This window comes from Rhipicephalus microplus, chromosome 6, assembly GCF_043290135.1.
Source record: "Rhipicephalus microplus isolate Deutch F79 chromosome 6, USDA_Rmic, whole genome shotgun sequence".
In the NCBI taxonomy this organism is placed as follows: Eukaryota; Metazoa; Arthropoda; class Arachnida; order Ixodida; family Ixodidae; genus Rhipicephalus; species Rhipicephalus microplus.
Genome location: NC_134705.1, coordinates 193,503,931 through 193,521,990, shown reverse-complemented (window position 1 = coordinate 193,521,990; position 18,060 = coordinate 193,503,931). Strand labels below are relative to the sequence as shown.

The window sequence follows — 18,060 nt, the reverse complement described above, 5'->3', positions numbered from 1 at the left end:
TCAGAAATACTACGCTATCGTGCTGGAAGGCGAGGTGCTGGATTACGGAGTAAGTATTGGAGTTTACGCTGACTGCGAAATCGAAACAAGATAATAAGTGTGTCCCAACAGCAATTACTTTAGACCCCAAAATTATATCCCTGACTCAAGTGACTTCGTAATCACTAATGCTAATCTTGTACCAATCGCTGTCTTCTTTTTATTGAGGCAAAAATCTTATATATATGTCTCCAGCTGTAGTACACAATGTGCGCTTGCAGCTGTTGTGCTGTTCCAACCGCTGTTGGAGCTATTTGCATACGCCGGTCGTTTTGCTTCTTTTCTGTCTTTTCTGTCGGTGTAGATAAGGACGATCAGCTTAGTTACGGCTAAAGTTTTGCCCATACATAAAATTGCGGCTATGAATCAAGGCGAGTCGCATAAATGTGGTGTCACTGAATACGCTCAGCGCAGTGTAAATGCATGCATGAAGTCAGTACAGGCCTGGGGTATTCCCTTTTCTATTAGATTTTGTACATTCGTGTTTTCTTTCACTTCGACATGTTTCACTTCTGATTTGAATCAATATTGATAATTTTCTGCTAAAGCACAAGTCATCTCTACTTCATATCCAGTCTATCACTATCAAGACAACGGCGCAGACACTAAATAAAAATGGCGGAACCTTGCCACATGCCTACACACGTTGCTTGCGTCACATTTTATAACATACATAACTAGACTGCTCTTATACTTATTTTTCACTTATGAAACAGGCTCCCTACAGGATCCAAAACGTCTGGCTTTATTTCCTTTTAATGCTGGTCAGTGTGTTGTTTCAATTGTCTTCGCTTTGTCTGTAGACCATCAGTTTCGTCAATCTTTCTGTTCGGTCCCCAATTTCAGAGCAATGTTGTAACCCCAGAGTTCAGTCTAAATGCAACTAGTACGGGTGTAGAAAAAGGGACAAAAGTGATTTTTTGTGCTTTCTTTGTGATAAATTGCTGTTGTGGGACGTAATAATTTATCACAGCCTCAAAAAGCATTTATGCATTGGTGTTATCAGTTTTGCTCAGGAAACTGCTTCGTAATTTGGTGAATTAAGCTTTGGTACGATTATTAGCCGGTATACTGCTTCAATTTCGGTTCGAAACCGTAATTTTACGCTAAAACTACTTCTTTGGAAATTAAAAAAATGAGAAACATGTCATAAATTTAAAATCTAGCTAGCTTGCACGCAATAACACGACAATTTTCAAAAAGTTATACGAAACATTACGAATTCAAACTCAACGCATCCCTGATATAACGTATCGGGAACATGTTACATATTTTTTTCCCGCGTTTCCTGAATGTTTCTGGCCAGCGGGAGCAGAAAATAGAAGCGCCGATGGCGACGCACAAAGGCGGAGGAATCTTTTACTGGAGAAGAATAGTGGGACATATTGGACACAATTATTGCACTCTGTCTATTTTTATTAAGTACGTTCCCCCCCTTTTTAAAGAATTATTTATTACTTGAAAAGCCAAAATACTCACATAACCGATTCTTGGCCAATCTCCCTGAGTTGCTGTGAGCCATGGTTGAGTCACATCATCATCATCATCATCATCTTACTTTCTCTCAAAAGGGTAAACAAAATCTTTTCTTCCGGGATCTTCCTGTGCTTTGAAGTCACTTTTACAAAAAAAATTAAGCAAACTTGAAGTAATGTTCAAGCTACCGTGAGACAAAGAGAACTTGATGTATTAGTCAGGTGCAGCATTAAGTTGCCAGCGACAGTAACATTACGCGTAAGTACGAATTTGTGGCATTAGGGCGTACCATTCTTGGTGCAATAAGTTCACACACACCCGTTGTTAAAGGAACTCGTATTTCAGGTATTTCGCCCAATCGGATAATGCGCAAATTAAAGAATTGGCGAGACAGACCCTCGACCAAGAATAAAGCGGGTAAGTAGAGCCGACAACTTGCTCACTAATGTGAGTTAATCGCGAAATGTGAATGCAGCAGGAAGCACTACTAGATTAATCGTATTTTTAGCCCTTGTTATAACACATGCAACTGCTTATGTTTTTATGCGCTTTTGAATTTTTCGGTAAGAACACTGTTAAGTGCGTCTAGTTTAGACGTAGGTGTTTTTGTGCTATGAGGACTTTCTAGCTGTATATTTAAAGAAGTTGTGTGATGATCATAATAACAAGGGAAACACACTGTTTTGCTTGACGATTATGCTTTATTTGTCTATTGTTGAAAATAAAATTATGAAGTCGTTGGAATTCAGTAGTCGAAATTCAAATAGTATATAAATTTTGGGATAAAAAAATTTTGTTTGCGAACATAAGTTCAATGTGCTTGTTCTGGGTGGAAAACATGAAGCACATGTGATCAAAAACGAAAAAAAGTTGAACGGGATATTCTGTCTGTTTTGATGTGGAGACGCGATTGGGTACCTTTGAGTTTCTCACAGCTGGAATGTTCCTTGAAAAGCGATTCTTGACAGCAACATTAAGAATACGTCTGCTCTTGTAAAAATGCGTCAGCAAGGTGACTTTTACATTTTAGGTAAGCTGACCAGCAGTACCACTAAAAAAGGTCTAGCCAAGAAGAAACAGCTAGGCAAAAATGGTGAGTACGCTTTGGCAGTGGGATATGCTCTCACTAAAATGCTCATCAGCAATTTGACTGGCCCCTTAACTCAACATTTCAATTGTGGGAGCAGAGAAAGAGAGACGGGGCAATACAAATGAGGGAGGAGTTTACCCAAATGCAAACTTATTAGACCTGACATGCTTTTGCCGCGAGAACACCATTGTATAGGGTATTGGGAATACACATATTTATGCTGCAGGGAAGAACACGCACGACAAGCTCAACAACTGAGCTATGCAGACGTCAACAATCAACTGCATTGTCAATGTGTTCTCTCACGGGAGGCGTCACTCTACGTTATCTCTCAGGGTTCGACATGATCATCAATGCACATAACTAAGAATAGCTGGCGTGATACGTAACAAATTAATTTTTTTTATATCTTGGGTTCTATGTCCCGAAACCATGGCGGGATTATGAGAGACGCCGTAGCGGCGGGCTCCGAAAATTTCGACCATTTGGTGTTTGACGTGCCCTAACAGCGTAGAGTACATTGGCCTCTAGCTTTTATCTTGTAATGCGTCCATTGCGGCTAGAATCGAACCCACGACCTTCAGTTCAGCAGCCAAGCAGCGTAGCCGCTGATCACCACAACGGCCAGATGCAAAAAAAAAATGTTTCCGACCACATGAGCAAACCTTTGTTCATAGCATGAATGGCGTCTTTCGACACGTGGATCAGAAATCACGTGAAGTCGTAGATTTGCACATCAACAACCATTATTTGTAAACTTTTGGCCCACACATCAGTTTCTTTGGTTGTGAAATGACCCTCTTTAACGAAGTTACAAATATCCCTAATGTTGAGAGGGAGCGCGCAGTCGGAATGTTTCTACTCATTTTGTTCTGTGTAATAAACGTGGCAGTCCACCAGCTGCTAAGGGACATTCTGCTTCTAGTGTGGGGATCCTTTCATTGCTTTTTCCATGATCGACTTCATATTTTCATGCTGTTTTTCTTTATGACTTCATAATGTGCCAGACCTTGTACGAATACCTATACAGAACAACTTTTATATTTTTAGACAAAGTTAAAGTGATCAGCGATGCCACAAACAATTTAGCCAAGCAGAATACGCAGGAACAAGCTGGTGAGTGCGTTTTGGCCCTATTGTTATGTGCTTGAAGCTAGCTCTCATTTCACTAAAAGTGAAGGAAATGCTCGTAAGTTTACCGCAATAGCGTGTTAAGTTAGGCGAGCTGGTATGACTGCGTGTTTCGAACAGCGCGTTGACACACTCAGCGTGAACGAATACTGCATTTTAGTAGACACGCAAAAATGTAAATAAATGAAGAAATGAAGAAAGACTAGGATTAAAGACATGGTACGGAATGTATATAAAATACTGATTTGTGCGTTATCGTTACGCTGTTTCGTTATAAAAATGTGTGAGTGATTACGTGTGAGGTATCGTTAGTGCTAGTCGAACGGGAGCGGTTTTTTTGGTGAATTTTATACACCTTCTATTCTTGCATGTATTTCAGAATTTTGAGGCGTAAAACATGTGTTTTTTTTAGAATAACCGCATGATTTTTCAGGTCATAATTTTGAGGTGTCTGTTCGGCTTACGCAACATTTTGTGGTGTATCCAGTCTCTTGCAATGCTTTATTTTGCAATGGCCACGTAGACACTAGCGCCAGATTCCCCTCTAGGCGTTATTGCATGAAACTATGCGTACGAGCAAGCGGATGGAAGATTGGGGGGCAGGGAGGAGAGAGAGTGACGGCGAGAAAAGGAGTGGTGAAGCACTGCAACTACCCTCTCCCACACTCTCTTCACACACGCCGGAGCTCCGCCAAGCTGCCGCGATGCAAGCGCCCTCAGACGCCAGAGCTCGCTCCTCTTCTCCACTCACTTTCCTCTATTCCACCCTCACCACCTTTTCCACTTTCTAGGGTGGTGGTGGTAGTGGTTAGAAGATGAGAAAAGGCACCTATTTTCTGCAACGCGGTCGGGAGCACGGCGCAGTGCCTTTTTCTAGGGGCAAGGATAAGCGCGCGCGCGTGCCCGCAGCTGTTGCTATGGGAGACGGAGTGAAAGCGGAGAGAACAGCCGCTGGCATGCAAACACCGACAGACGCCTGACATGCGCTGACTACGAAATTCATTCGCATATAAAACCAAGCACTTATGTTTATAATTTCAGGTGCTGTAAAGGAAAAGAAAACGTCCGTGACAGAGGCACCCTCTCAAGGAATGGTGCCTGCGGGTGAGTTAAAATACATTGTTTTTGTAAGAGAGCATAGCATTCAGATGTGCGTTTACCAAATAGACCATTTTGCTACAAAATTGCAGCCAGTGCAGTGAGCACACGATAGAAGAACGAGACAACATAAGCAACGTGTTGTTGATATTTTAATAACGGGGAACCATATCGGCATACCGTATCCTCTTCATGATGAACATGTAACATCACTGCACTAGTCAATCGGCACGCACCTATTATGGCCAAGATATGAATCTCAAATTTCTTTTTCGTTTCGAGCTTGACATTGGCGCTTGCTGGCATCGGTTTCTGCGGCAACACACTTTGACCAAAATGCGAACTTTTTATTAACGCCATAGCGTAGCAGAGCTGCTTTCGTAAAAATTTTCGGTGTCTGTGCCAACGTCGTTGGTTGTAAGCGAAAAAAATTGAGCAATATAAAAATAGGCGAAAAGAAATCTTCGCGTTCTATAGCGACAATCAAACCTAAGCCACGAGACAAGCAGGTGTTTTACCTCGAAAAAGTAAAAAAAGAAAAGAAGAAAAAAAGGTCACAGCTCTGCCGCGAAGGCGAAGCAACTAACGTGATAGAAACAATTTGAAAGGTCACGCGCAGAATGTAAAGCAGATGGAAACGTGCCCCGCGCTTCGCACGCACAAAATACGCATGAAACGTACTCACAGGTACAGATGCACGCGAATAAGCGTCTCATTTGTTACTTCGCGGAGTCTCAAAAGCACGCGCTTTTCGCGAACGAAGACTGAAATGATTACAGTGACTTTTGTGCGCCCGCTATCTGCAGCGGAATTGCTCCACGTAAAGCCCGATGCTAGGCAAGGCGTACTATCCTCCCCTCCTCGCCACCGCGAGATAAGGGTGCGCGAGGGAGCGCTGCTCCCCTTCTCTAAGCCGGGAAAAGTACGTGTAGGAGATTAAATCGGGTGCCGCTGCGCGATGTGGCGACGTGCGCTCATTGCGCCATCTTTCTGGTAATGCCGAAAACACAGCAGCGGTAAGTAGTAGATATAAATAGCTTGCCGTTTGAACGGTGAAGAACGATCTTCAGGGTGGCTCCGTGGCTGACGCCTCGCATTCACGACGCAGAGGTCCCACGTTCGATTCCACGCACCGAAGTGCTTTTTTCTGGATATTTTTCTTTCTTGTGTTTTCATATGTAGATACGTATACATATACAGTGCATGACATCGACGCCGGCGGCAAAATCCAGCCGAGAGTATCCATATAATTGCTATCGCAATAAAAAGAATCGCACTATAGGAGACTTGTGTAGTGAGCCTCGCTAAGAAAGCCCCCTCCCATGAACCACAGCAAGCTCAAAGAGAAGACAGTACTTTCTCGCTTTCACTACCTTTGCTACAAGCGCTATCTCTGTCCTGTCCCACATTTCTTCATTAAACACTTGGAATGTCGTCACTAAGCGTTTAGACAAAATTTCGCACTTTTCGACTGAGTGCGGCCATGTCCGTTTGCGCTGTGGCAAACCAAGAAAGACACGTGAAATTAGTTTGTTGCGCAGGATAGTCATGCGAGATGACTGCAATGCAAGCAGGGTATACGTGACGATTGCCAGCTGATAGCTCTAGTATATTGACCAATCGTGAGTTTATTTTCTTTCTGACGTCACGTCAAGAAGCTGCTGGCGACACAAATTGTGCCGTGAACGCGATAAACGCCGGGAAAGAATAATGCACTTCATCTTCGTATTTTCAGCGGTTGTTTAGCGGTTCTTTAACGAGTGTAATATGAAGCGCAGGATCTCATAGGTGTCCAAGCATGTGGATTGCGCCACAAAATGGTGTTTTAAAGGCTTTTATATTGGGAAACACTCGGGGATAATGTAATCCCATTATCTAGAGCAGCATCAACATAGTGGGCAGCTGCATATGCACGTGACACTTAAGAGATGTGCAAAGGGCACTTCGCCAATTGCATAGTGGGCAGTTCGCAGATGTATTTGCATTATACACTCTATGCAATGATAAAAAATGGTGTCTTTTTGTTCCTACAAAAGAATTCGTCGCCTATCTTTCTTGTGTTCCTTTTCTTGCATTATTATCACGCGTCTGGCAGTTCCAGGCCAACAACAACACGCGTGCTATTAAATTGCCATAGCATTTTTGATAGGAAAGTGGCCAGGGCTGGCTTTTCAAGAAACGAAGCGCAGGCAAGCCTGGTGACGATGACTGTTGTGGGAGAAAAAGACACCCTTTTTACTCGATTGTTTCTTTAGGCATGCCAGGATACTGTGAAATGGCCAGGGTTGCGCACGCGTACGGTCATTTTCTTGCGGCATAGTTGAAGTATACACCGGTCAAGAATCAAAGCCAGTACAGTGATTGAGAAGATGTTAAGACGCCTATATACGCTATATCAGCTTCATTTGAAAGCGAAGCTTAAGCGCTCTGGCAGTTTTATTTACATTTCGGGAGCAATCTACTTTGGCCGAAATGTCCCCATATTGTTGCATTATTAAACATGACTACCGCAACCCAGTTGCACCAACCCTTTAGTTTATGTATCGCCAACCCATGGGTTTACATAACGCCAACCTATGGTTTTGCATATCGATTCAGGTGGATACGGCGCAGACATGGGCATGATGGGCCATGGAATGATGATGGACCCAATGATGGGTGGAGGTATGGGCATGGGAATGGGTGGTATGGCGTCTGGAAGCAAGCTGATGACAGGTAAGTGCTACCTCACTCCTTATTTTCATCGCCTAAGTGAACGAACTTGTTGTATGTTGTATTTGTCCTTATTTGCCTTGTCTCTCGTACTTGGTGCTGTTTCCCTCTAATATGCGTATATAGTCCCCACATGCCCAAACAACCACTTGAACTGCCTTGTGTTACGGGAAGGTTGTAAGAATTACGCCACTGTAGAAATACGTGTTCACTTCACACAGATACTGTATGATTATCGGTGTTTTTTTTTACATAATACATGGGCCCAGTACCACGTTGATACGTACGTACACCACACCATGGTCGTATTGAGGAAAACAATACAAATACAAGTTTTGCCCTAGAGCTCAAGTGTATTACAGTGAGGATAAGTGATAAGTTAAAGTGCAAATCATAAGGTGCGCTTAGTTCTGACATTATTCGTGATGCTCTTTTTGGTGCTGCTGTGAAACTGAGGACATTTCCTAGGGAGGCGTGTAAAATATAATACTTGCCTAGCATTTCAGTTCACCGCAAGAATTTCGTGAGTGACACTGTCAATCGAATAGCCAGTGTAACCAAGTGATAGTTGCCGGAGTTTAACGTCCCCATACCACGACGTGATTACGAAGCATGCTGCAGCGGAGGGCTTAGGAAATTGTCACCCCCATCTTTTAAATTTTACTTGAACTTATGCACACGGAACTCTCGCAAAGCAGCTCAGTCGAAATGTGACCACCACCAAGCACCGAAACCATTCTCAGACACTGCGGCAGCCTTGCGAACCAAAGTGCGAATGTTGTCTTTAGATTCAGAGCTTGAGAGATCGATATGAGCTAATATATGTAAATCCCCCGGACATAGCTTTCAGTTGGAGATAAGATCATGAAGTTGTGCACAAAAGTATCTATGCCACAATAGCACAAAAAATGCAATATATAATCAAGCAGCTTTTTGCTGTGAGAGAATAAAAAATATGGGTGCTGTTGACGTCTCTTGCGTCTATTGTTGTCATCAAAAATTGTTTTCACAGAAACCCAGCTTGTTTGAGCCACTTACGATGGAGTAAGTTTTAAAAACCCGTTTTTATGGCAGTATGTTTTCCAAACTACAATTTGACGAGTTGACACTACTTGATAAAGGCATAATAACACACAGCTGAAGACGTACGTCCATAGTCAATGGAAGGAGAATGAGTAGGAACGAAAATTCGGTAATAAGTAGTTAACGCTAGTGAAGGGTTACTAAAAAGTGTGGGATCTTTGATGTGATATTTCGTTAAAATATGAGTTTACCTAGAGCCTCATAAACGCCCAAGCAACCAAGACGCACAATCGTGTGTGTGTGTGTGTGTGTGTGTGTGTGTGTGTGTGTGTGTGTGTGTGTGTGTGTGTGTGTGCATGTGTGTGCGTATGTGTGTGTGTCCCCGCGTACGTGCGTGTAGGTGTTTTTATCTCATTCAACTCCTAAAAGTATTGTTTTATATGTGGGGTTCAACGTTCCAAAACGACCATGGGATTATGAGAGACGCCGTAGTGGAGGGCTTCGGAAATTTTTGACCACCTGGGGTTCTTTAACGTGCACCCAAATTTGATACAGGCCTACAGCATTTCTGCCTCCATCAACTCTGAAGTATAGAGCCTAAATGTATACAATCCTTATTTTTTTTTCCTTCTTTCATGCGAAAGCCGTTTGGAACATCATTGGTGGTGGACAACTGTGGCACCAAAATCAGCTGCCGTTGTGTGCTTCCGCGGCAAAAGACCACATGCGCCATGTCTGGTGGGAAATCACGTTAATCCTTGCAATACACTGTGTCAAGAGTGTAAAATAACAGCAGGCGTCAAACAACGCAAGCAGTGCGAAGAGTGGGTGATGTGAAGCTTCCCACCAATGACACAGCTGCTTGTCATCGTCATCAGCCAACAGCAGCAATGAATGAATGAATAAACATTATTTTGTGTCCGGCAGTTTTCGTCGGGCGAGGCGGGAGAAAGAGGTGATAGTGGACAGAAAAATACTAGCGTAGAGGGCCCTTCTACTTCACAGGATTATGATGACTCATGGTGTAATGTATACGTCGCAAGTTTATATGGAGCAGTCACGTCTATGGTGTTTAAAGCAGAGTCTAGAAAGGCCTCTTTTCCATGTTCCGCTGTGGCTGCGCTGTGTGTACCGCATTGGCCTGCTGGTTTTTTTTAAGCTTCACTCTAGGTTATAAGCCTTTACAGTCGACAAACACTACACACGTCAGATAGCGAGAGAGAGAAAGAGAAATAGAGTAGAAAGGCAGTGAGGTTTCGGGTATTGAAGGTACTGTTTATTAAAAAGCACTAATTCATCTCTCGGCCCACATGGTTGCATGTTTGTGAGCTTTAGATTGACTGTACATTGCTTAGTCGTGGAATAATATTTTATATTTCATATTGCATTTTAGGCCAGTGACCATGCAATAATTTATTTCCTGAAATATGTGAACATGTCCACACTGAATTTCATGTAAAGCCAATGTATGTATACCCTCGTAATCAAGTTCTGAATAAACTGATAGCAATAGACAAAAAGCGACACGAACGACACCAGGTTTCCTGGCTATAAATAGTACCTACTTCACCTGACAGCTGATTCAGGTAGTGCCTAAAAGGTGTGTGCTCGTGATTCTTATACAGGAGAAAGCCGAAGGGTTGCCTGAAGTAAACTGAGGATCGTCTTCCGTTCAGGACATTATCTGTCACTACACGAATATCGTCAAGCAGATCGAATCTTATACGTTAGACAGTTTCATATCATGCGTACTTTATGTACCTTCCAGGTCTCTTGGGTACAATGCTGGCGTCCCAGGTGGCAGGCACGTGTAAGTAGAACTGACCACCTCGACCTAATAATGGTTGCACCGGTGCCTCGACAAACAATCTTTTCTTCGAGGTGGCCGTCATGGCCAGAAGCCATGATGAGGGTGGAACACTTTTTTTCTGCCTGCAGGCGAAGAATGTTAGACACTCGCCATCATTGCTATTAGCAGTGCTAAGTCGCACTCCTAGGTTCATGTAAACATACATGCTCCATAATGTGGACGTAACGATGGCCGCTGCCGTAACTCAGAGGTAGTGCTTTGCTTGCGTAATGTCGCTCGTCTGGTTACTGCTTGCGGCAAGTCATCTTTCCGCTCACTTATGTTTGCTAACAGTTCCATAACAACAAAAAGACACTTTCCTTGGTTTTCTTGTTCACAGTCGTAACTACTTTGATTGTCTATTTTTGTTATGCACTGATACATCGAAATGTTCTCGTAATCTCTATTACAGCGACACTATGACACCACTTTCTTATTTGCTTTCCAGTGGCTACTACCGGTTCTGGCATAGCAACTACAATTTTGTCAGCTCAAATAAATCAAAATTCAGGTGAGTGAAATTCACTGTCTTTTGTAAGACAATACCACAGTGTAAAAGTAATCCTGATGGGGCAAGCGATAATTATTAAAATATATTTTCCCATCATAATAGTTCTCTGCTCAATGGAGCCGAACATGTTATTTCCTGCTGCCAAAGTATTCTTGTAGGGGCGCCACTCACTTTTTATGAATTTGTCATGACCATGTTAATGTTTCAATAATATTGTGATCATACGATCTAATTAAATGAGGTTATCAATTATTAAAAAGATGTGACGCTTTCGAAAAATGCTGGTTATTAATCTCCAAAGTAAATGAAAATTGTTTGCATATGCGGTAAACTTAAAGTTCTTCTTTCCCATTCCTGAGTGTAATACATTATTTATTCATATTCACATCAGAATCATCGTCTATACTAGACTTCACAAGAAAATTCGTCGAAAAAAACACCAGACAGTGTGCTCAACGCGGTAACAAACCGTATCTGTAATCAACTGTTAAAAATGCCCTACTTAAAATCCGCCTATGTATTGATGAGTTAATCATAAATCTATAAACAAAACGAACCATTTACCAGGACAGCGCATTAGAGTATATTAATATTTTGTTTACTCATGGCTATGACTTTCTGCCAATGAACACGGGGTCGCACGTTCCGTCACCATAAGGCTTACTGAATGTCGTTGAGGGCAATAGATAGCTTTCATTGACATAAAATAAACCGTTGTGTTGAAACACCAGCATATGGTGATGCAGCGTTTGCGACATCACACTAATGTTACCACGACATCCCAAGTAGATTATTCGCGCATCCAGGTGTCCCTGCCACGTGGTAACCACATTACAGCATGCTGGTCCTAACTTGTTTGTCATCAAGATGGCAATATTGGGGTATTAGTATTCGTTCAGAAGCCGCGCTCATGAAGTCTTTTGTCAGCTACGTAAGGCAAGATTGTTTGTACATGTTTAATATGCATTGAGGATAATTCAAACTAATATTGGGTGTTGCGCCGCGTACAAAAATTCAAGAAAAAGTAGCCGACAGGAAAGAGACGCCGTTCCACTCAACTAGTTCTTAAATTTTTTACGTGGTGCGGAACCTAATATTGCAATGAAATACCAACTTGTTTGTATAGACACACCTATTCTGCATAATTCACAGCCCATCCTTAAATTTAGGTTTGGGATAAAAGGTATATCCTACCACACAATTTAATATATATATATATATATATATATATATATATATATATATATATATATATATATATATATATATATATATATATATATATTTATATACAGCCACTTGAAAGCAGGGTGTAGTATTCAATATACATCTTTTTGGAAGTGTTCGACGTGTGCTACTGCTGCGCTAAGGGCCCTCAATTTCTTAATATAAAAATATATGCGTGTAAGAGAAAAACGCACAGCCGACAACACGAGCGCTCACAGGTAAGCATGACAAACATGTACCTTTATGTTAAAAAAAGAGCGGGATGCACTAGTAATGCAAGGCTGCACTAAATAGCAGAGCCTGTGATCGGCCTATCCTATTCTGGTTTTGTAGTTTAGATAAGTCCTGCCAAGCTTAGGCTTAATTAGCCTCAAATTAGTCCTGACGGAGATACACTCGGCTTAGATAGTCGTGGCCTAATAAGGACCAACATAAATATTCGTCGTTAAGCTATGAAATGTTTAGTTCTGGCTTGTTTAATCCTTACCTATATGTTAGATTGAAACAGTCAATGCCTAATTATTCACTTTAGAGGTGGCCTATTTCATCTAGCCTTCGTTAGCCTAGACTTAGCTATACCTAGCTTCATTAGTATCCGTTTAATTAGTTTTGACCTATAGGCTTGGCTTAACTCGTCAGGGCCCCGTTCGGTAGCTCTTAGTGTAGGGTGCCAGTAATGCTTAATGTTCTCTTTTTCGAGAGACGGCTGAACTTTTGCATTGTTGAAACAAAGTAGTTTACACAGATTAGCCCCTAATTCACTCAAGTGATTGGTCTCATCTTGCACTTTATAGTGAAATACAGAAAAAAACAGAAAAGAAAGAGAAAGTGAGAAAAACAATACAGAAAACCGAAGTAAAAAAAACAAAGGTGGCTGCCTTGCTTCGCCCGTTCTTCAGGAATAGCATGCCTAGTGTGAAGCTGTCTAAAGTTTTTTTTAATTCGCTTTGATATCCTAGGTAGTGCAACGAGCAGTGCGAGTTTGGGCAGTGAAACAAGTGGAAACAATGCGGGAAGCAGCGGTGAGTAGTTCTTGAAGTGACCATAAAACAGCTAATCACCTTTTTTACTCAAAATAATTACTTTTATTATTATTTATTAGCCATTATCAATCAGCAGGCAAGGAACGTGCTGTCAGATACCTAATCGTCATAGCGCTACCATTCTGAAAGACACTGAGTGCTTCGATAACGCAAATGTGATTTTGTATTAACTGATTTTAGACCTAAATACTACCCATCAAGCTACTCACTTTTCACTGTATACGAAGAGTTTTTGCAAATCATTTCCTTCTGTTGCAACACTGTCAAGGTCACTATCGATTCACTGATGACTCCGATGTACAGCCACCTGCAGGCTTCAGAAAAAGTTATTCCATATCCGAAAGCCCAATGATACGAAAAGTTGTCACCAACAAAATATTGCAACAAAAATATGATCTCCATTGAAATTTTAGCATGATACGGTAGCGCTTATAGGCGTGCGATACTAGAGGGGGGAGGGGGCGAGTTAGCGCCCACCCCATGGTGACCCAAGAGGGGGTGCACACAAGTTACTCTATGGAGGGAAGTAATAGATAGGGGGCGGGGTGGCTCTGCAAGGGGGGATGCTATTCCCCGCGTGTTTACAGGAGGTTTTCAGGTTCCTACACTGCAAATCATTTCACACCCTTAAGGGTGGATGTTTGAATAAATCACCCATCTTACACCTATTATTTCTGCCAAACTTATCCGCATGGGTGTAAGTTCTGCAATTCCACCTTTTGTACGCCCATTTCTCATTTTTAGGTGTATCATAGGTATATGTTAGCAAATTACACCCAAGGGTGCTTCCTTGAACGTTACACCTATCATATATGTATATAGTTGAGAGCATCAATACATATCACATCTCAACGGATGCAATCAAACCGCATGCCAAAAGTCTGGTGAAAAGATCGATGTTGCGGCATTCGTTTTCATTTCCCATAATTCATTCGCCAAAATATATCGTGCTATGTATTATATATATTAAACCACCCCCTATTTGTTATATTCAGAAGATTCCTCACATGTTCAATGACTTAATTCATGGGTTAACTTTTTGGGATTCCTACTAAAAATATTTTGCTGCCGCTTATGTCCATTCTTCCCTAATTCTCACAGAGACATCAGTAAAAAAGATTATGTTGCACTTAAACATAACATGAAACGATTACACACGGTTTTCGACAGGCTATCGTGCGCGCTTTCTCATTTGAAATCACACTAAGTTTTTTGTACCAGAGGTCCTGATTTATTAAAGACGATAGTCTTTTTTGGGGACCTTCAACGCAAAAATTTTGGTCTGCCTGCCTGTCTGTCTGTCTGTATGTACATTTGTCGGTTTGTCCACTCTATACGGCATTTGGTACTTGAAATGGCCGACCTCATCTGCAGCGCCCACCAGTGTTGCTCAAGATTGAGCGTTCATGCTTGTGCAATCGTCAATTAAAAAGCCATGATTGCGCATATCTGTGGCACCATAACAACACGTATATATTCTGCATGTGCGTCTTTTACTAGAAAAAGCATACATTAGTAATATTAAGGGCCGTAGCGCTTATCACGCTGCGCTGAACATGCAATGCTTGCACGGAACAGGGAGTGTTTCCAACGCTTTGCTAAGGTGGTGGATTCTACCCGTCGCCTTGCGTTCTACACCTCATCACCTCTGAGATGGGCGGGCACACCCTTATCAAAGCCACACGCTTTGTTTTCTAGGAAGACTGCCAGATGGCGCTCATGTCTCACGTGCGACATGATTTGATGTTCTTTTTCGCCTTAGCTGTACGCTCGAGGCACTCAAACGCAGTGCCTACAGAATACCACTCACCGACTTTCTTGCGCAGAACACCAAATAAATGTCCTGATCACTCTCTCCACACGCAAGACTATCTTCTTTTGACGACATTTGCAGAAACATGGAGATTCGGGGCCAATTTTTTACAATGGGGGTCCATATATTTCCTCACACTGAAGTATTTCGCATCAATACACGGGTCCCTGATTTATTCAGTGAGTTATATTTAGATCTATGAACATGGGTCAGTTCAAATTGAATGTTTGTAGTATTCGCATTGCCACGGAACTCGGCATGTTTGCAATTAACAGGCTAAGCTTACTCTGATGCAGCTGCTGTGCACGCATGCTGCGCCGCAGGACAAGCTTGGCGCACATACGCTAAGCACGGGTGAACTCTTCCAATGGGTCGCACCACTCTGTGGGCACTTAGTGCTCTTTTTATATTTACTTGAAATGCACGCTTGCGCGTCGTATAATATACACGTGAACGATCGTAGACAACACTAGCACAATGTACCCGTGCCACAAAGATGGAGAGTAGTTGACTAATTGCAGCATTGTAATTGACAGTTGTTACTGTCACGTTACAATGCACTGATAATCGCACATTGGTATGCTCACACAAAATTTAAGACTTGAAATAAAAGCAAGCGTCCTTCATACTTTGTCGGTAAAAAAAGCAAAGCCCCCGGTTCTTGCTGAGTGTTATTTAAAAGAAGCTAATAGCACAGCAGGGGCGTTGCTAGGATTTATGCGTGCAAGGGAACAGAAAGAGGAAAAAAGGGGGCCTGGCGCAATTTGTATGTAAATTTTTGCCTGTAGTTGCATACGTGCGGATCCGAATCGCAAGCTCTCTTTTTTTTTTTTTTGCGAAATGGGCCAAATCCTGACCCGAAAGTAGCTCACATGACACTCAATTGGCTCATACATACGTTCACGTTTCCTCTAAAACAGTAATATTAAAACATTATTTATAAATATTACTGTTCTAGAAGAACGTTGATAGTATGTATATGTCAAGGCAGCGTTAGTTGAGCTTTTTCGGTTCTAGATTTGCCCCATTGTGAATTAAAAAATATCTCCTCAAACGAACATAAAAAAGGGTGGGAGATTTGTCAAATATAGAACAACCTCCTTGCCACACTTCCCTAACTTTTTATTTATATCTATGTTCCGCAAGTAACAAATTTTGACTCCGAAATGTCGAAACAACGCCGCAATAACGCCTCTCGGGAAAAGAAAATTGTACAGTATGAAGGCTACGCATTTGCCGCCTGCACGCGTCAGTGGCAAAAAAAAAACTACTTGGAAGCTCTGCTAGCAAATAAATATGTTGTCAAGCATGAAATATTACACTATATCTTGGAGGCTTGACATAGCTTGGAAATTATATCATAAAACGGTACTGCTATGTGTTTCGGTTTCGGTTTTGAGGTCTCGGGGCAACTGCGCATCGCCATCGTCAACAGGCAGACTTTGAATCGGGTGGTAACATGTCGTGTGCGTGTTTGCTCCAGGCTGACGGCGGTTTATTATTTTACAATTCACTTGCTTTGTCAGGGACGCGTACTTATACGGCTTGCACAGTTTAACTTGTGCTTACAGTAGATACAGTACGTGTCACTGCAATCTGTGGCGTGTCGGCAAGTACAGAACAACTTCGGTGCGGCGGAGTGTGTGTCCTCTGTTGTCAACGGCTTTCGTTGAAGCTTGTGCCCGCCACAAGCAGAGTGTTTTCGATCAAGCAATCAACGGACTGTACGCTGGGAGCTGCATGGAGAATGCTTTTGGATTTCGTGCTATTGCTGAAAAGGTAAGCTTTCGTGTATGCGAACAACGAAGTGCAGAAATGCGTGCCTGCCTGCCAACTCCCGATTTGCCCGCGATACTCGTGATTGCAGGAAGCGACCGTCTCATGGCGTCGGTAGCTTCGTGACCTTCGCTCGCTGTGTGCTTATCAGCTGCGATGTCTCAACAGTCGCAGTGTTCGTGAACCTCGCTTTGGGGCATGGTTAAAGAAAACGGGGGGGGATGTGCCCCGCGCAGATAAACCTTACGGCATTCGGCAGCGGGTGAGAAAACAAGGGGGGGGGGGGGGGGGCTTTGCGAGCCGAGGTGGGCGAAAGAAATGGCATAATAATAATAATAATAACGAAGCAGATCAACGGTAAAAGAGGCGCCAGTTGTCAGCGGGACTGCAGTGGACAAATGGGGCGCGTTTATTACGCGGGAGAAAAAAAAATCCAGATTTCAATGACTGAAGATAGGGGTGCGTTTTTAATGCGAGTAAATACGCTATTTAAAGCAACAATTGTAAAATACTTAAACTTTGTATCAGTACCCCTTTGATGACTGCGCTTTGCAGCGGCGTGACGTGTTTTGTTAAAAATCGTGTAGCTAATCAAATAATTTATATGTACCTTGTTTAATCAGTGATGCGCGCTTTTTATGCCTTGCTAGGTTTGTTTATATTTATGCTAGTATATCGTAAATAATCAGGATATAGAAATATTGATCTGCTTTAATAAGGGATTGAACAGCCACACTCAATTGCACACATCTTTTTGCATTTTTGCACCATTGTACTGCGGCACATAGAATATTGTAGATTAGAACATTTCTGTATATTTTGGTGTAGGGTTTTGCGATGTGGTTACATATAAAGGCTTAGCCAAAGTGTACCAACAAACACGCACACAAAACTTTCAGTTAGACTGATACAGAGCAGATGATAATGGTGTAGGCATAGTTAGCCACTAATGAACACGCTCGCGAAAAACAAAATGAGGATGGCGACACAGGTGGCTGTAAATGAAAGCAGGCAGACCTAACAGCTCTTGTCTGTTTCATGCATTTTGTCTGTGCAGGTTTCATCCTTACGAATGTAAGCACACTGATCCAACTAATAAGCCCTCCATGCATATATTCCTGTTAGCTACTTCTCCAATATGTCGTGCAATTTTTAAATTATACATATTTATGGTCCAACAGTTCAGAGCTTATTGAGCATATATTTAACTTACTTGTGATACATTATCTGTTGCATGGCTGTTTTTATGAATTAAAAAAATTCAACTGCGAA

At 42.2% G+C, this 18,060-nt stretch overlaps 1 protein-coding gene across 1 annotated transcript in view; it reads left to right on the top strand.

Moving 5' to 3' along the window:
• Nucleotides 1-18,060, top strand: part of LOC142765100 (uncharacterized) — a 55,575-nt gene that overhangs the window by 3,822 nt on the left and 33,693 nt on the right. The window contains exons 2-10 of the mRNA XM_075865667.1: nt 5-49; nt 1,861-1,932; nt 2,546-2,608; nt 3,656-3,721; nt 4,778-4,840; nt 7,433-7,549; nt 10,338-10,379; nt 10,867-10,929; nt 13,116-13,178. Of these exons, the coding sequence (XP_075721782.1) occupies nt 5-49; nt 1,861-1,932; nt 2,546-2,608; nt 3,656-3,721; nt 4,778-4,840; nt 7,433-7,549; nt 10,338-10,379; nt 10,867-10,929; nt 13,116-13,178 (594 nt within the window). The remainder of the gene's footprint in view (nt 1-4; nt 50-1,860; nt 1,933-2,545; nt 2,609-3,655; nt 3,722-4,777; nt 4,841-7,432; nt 7,550-10,337; nt 10,380-10,866; nt 10,930-13,115; nt 13,179-18,060) is intronic.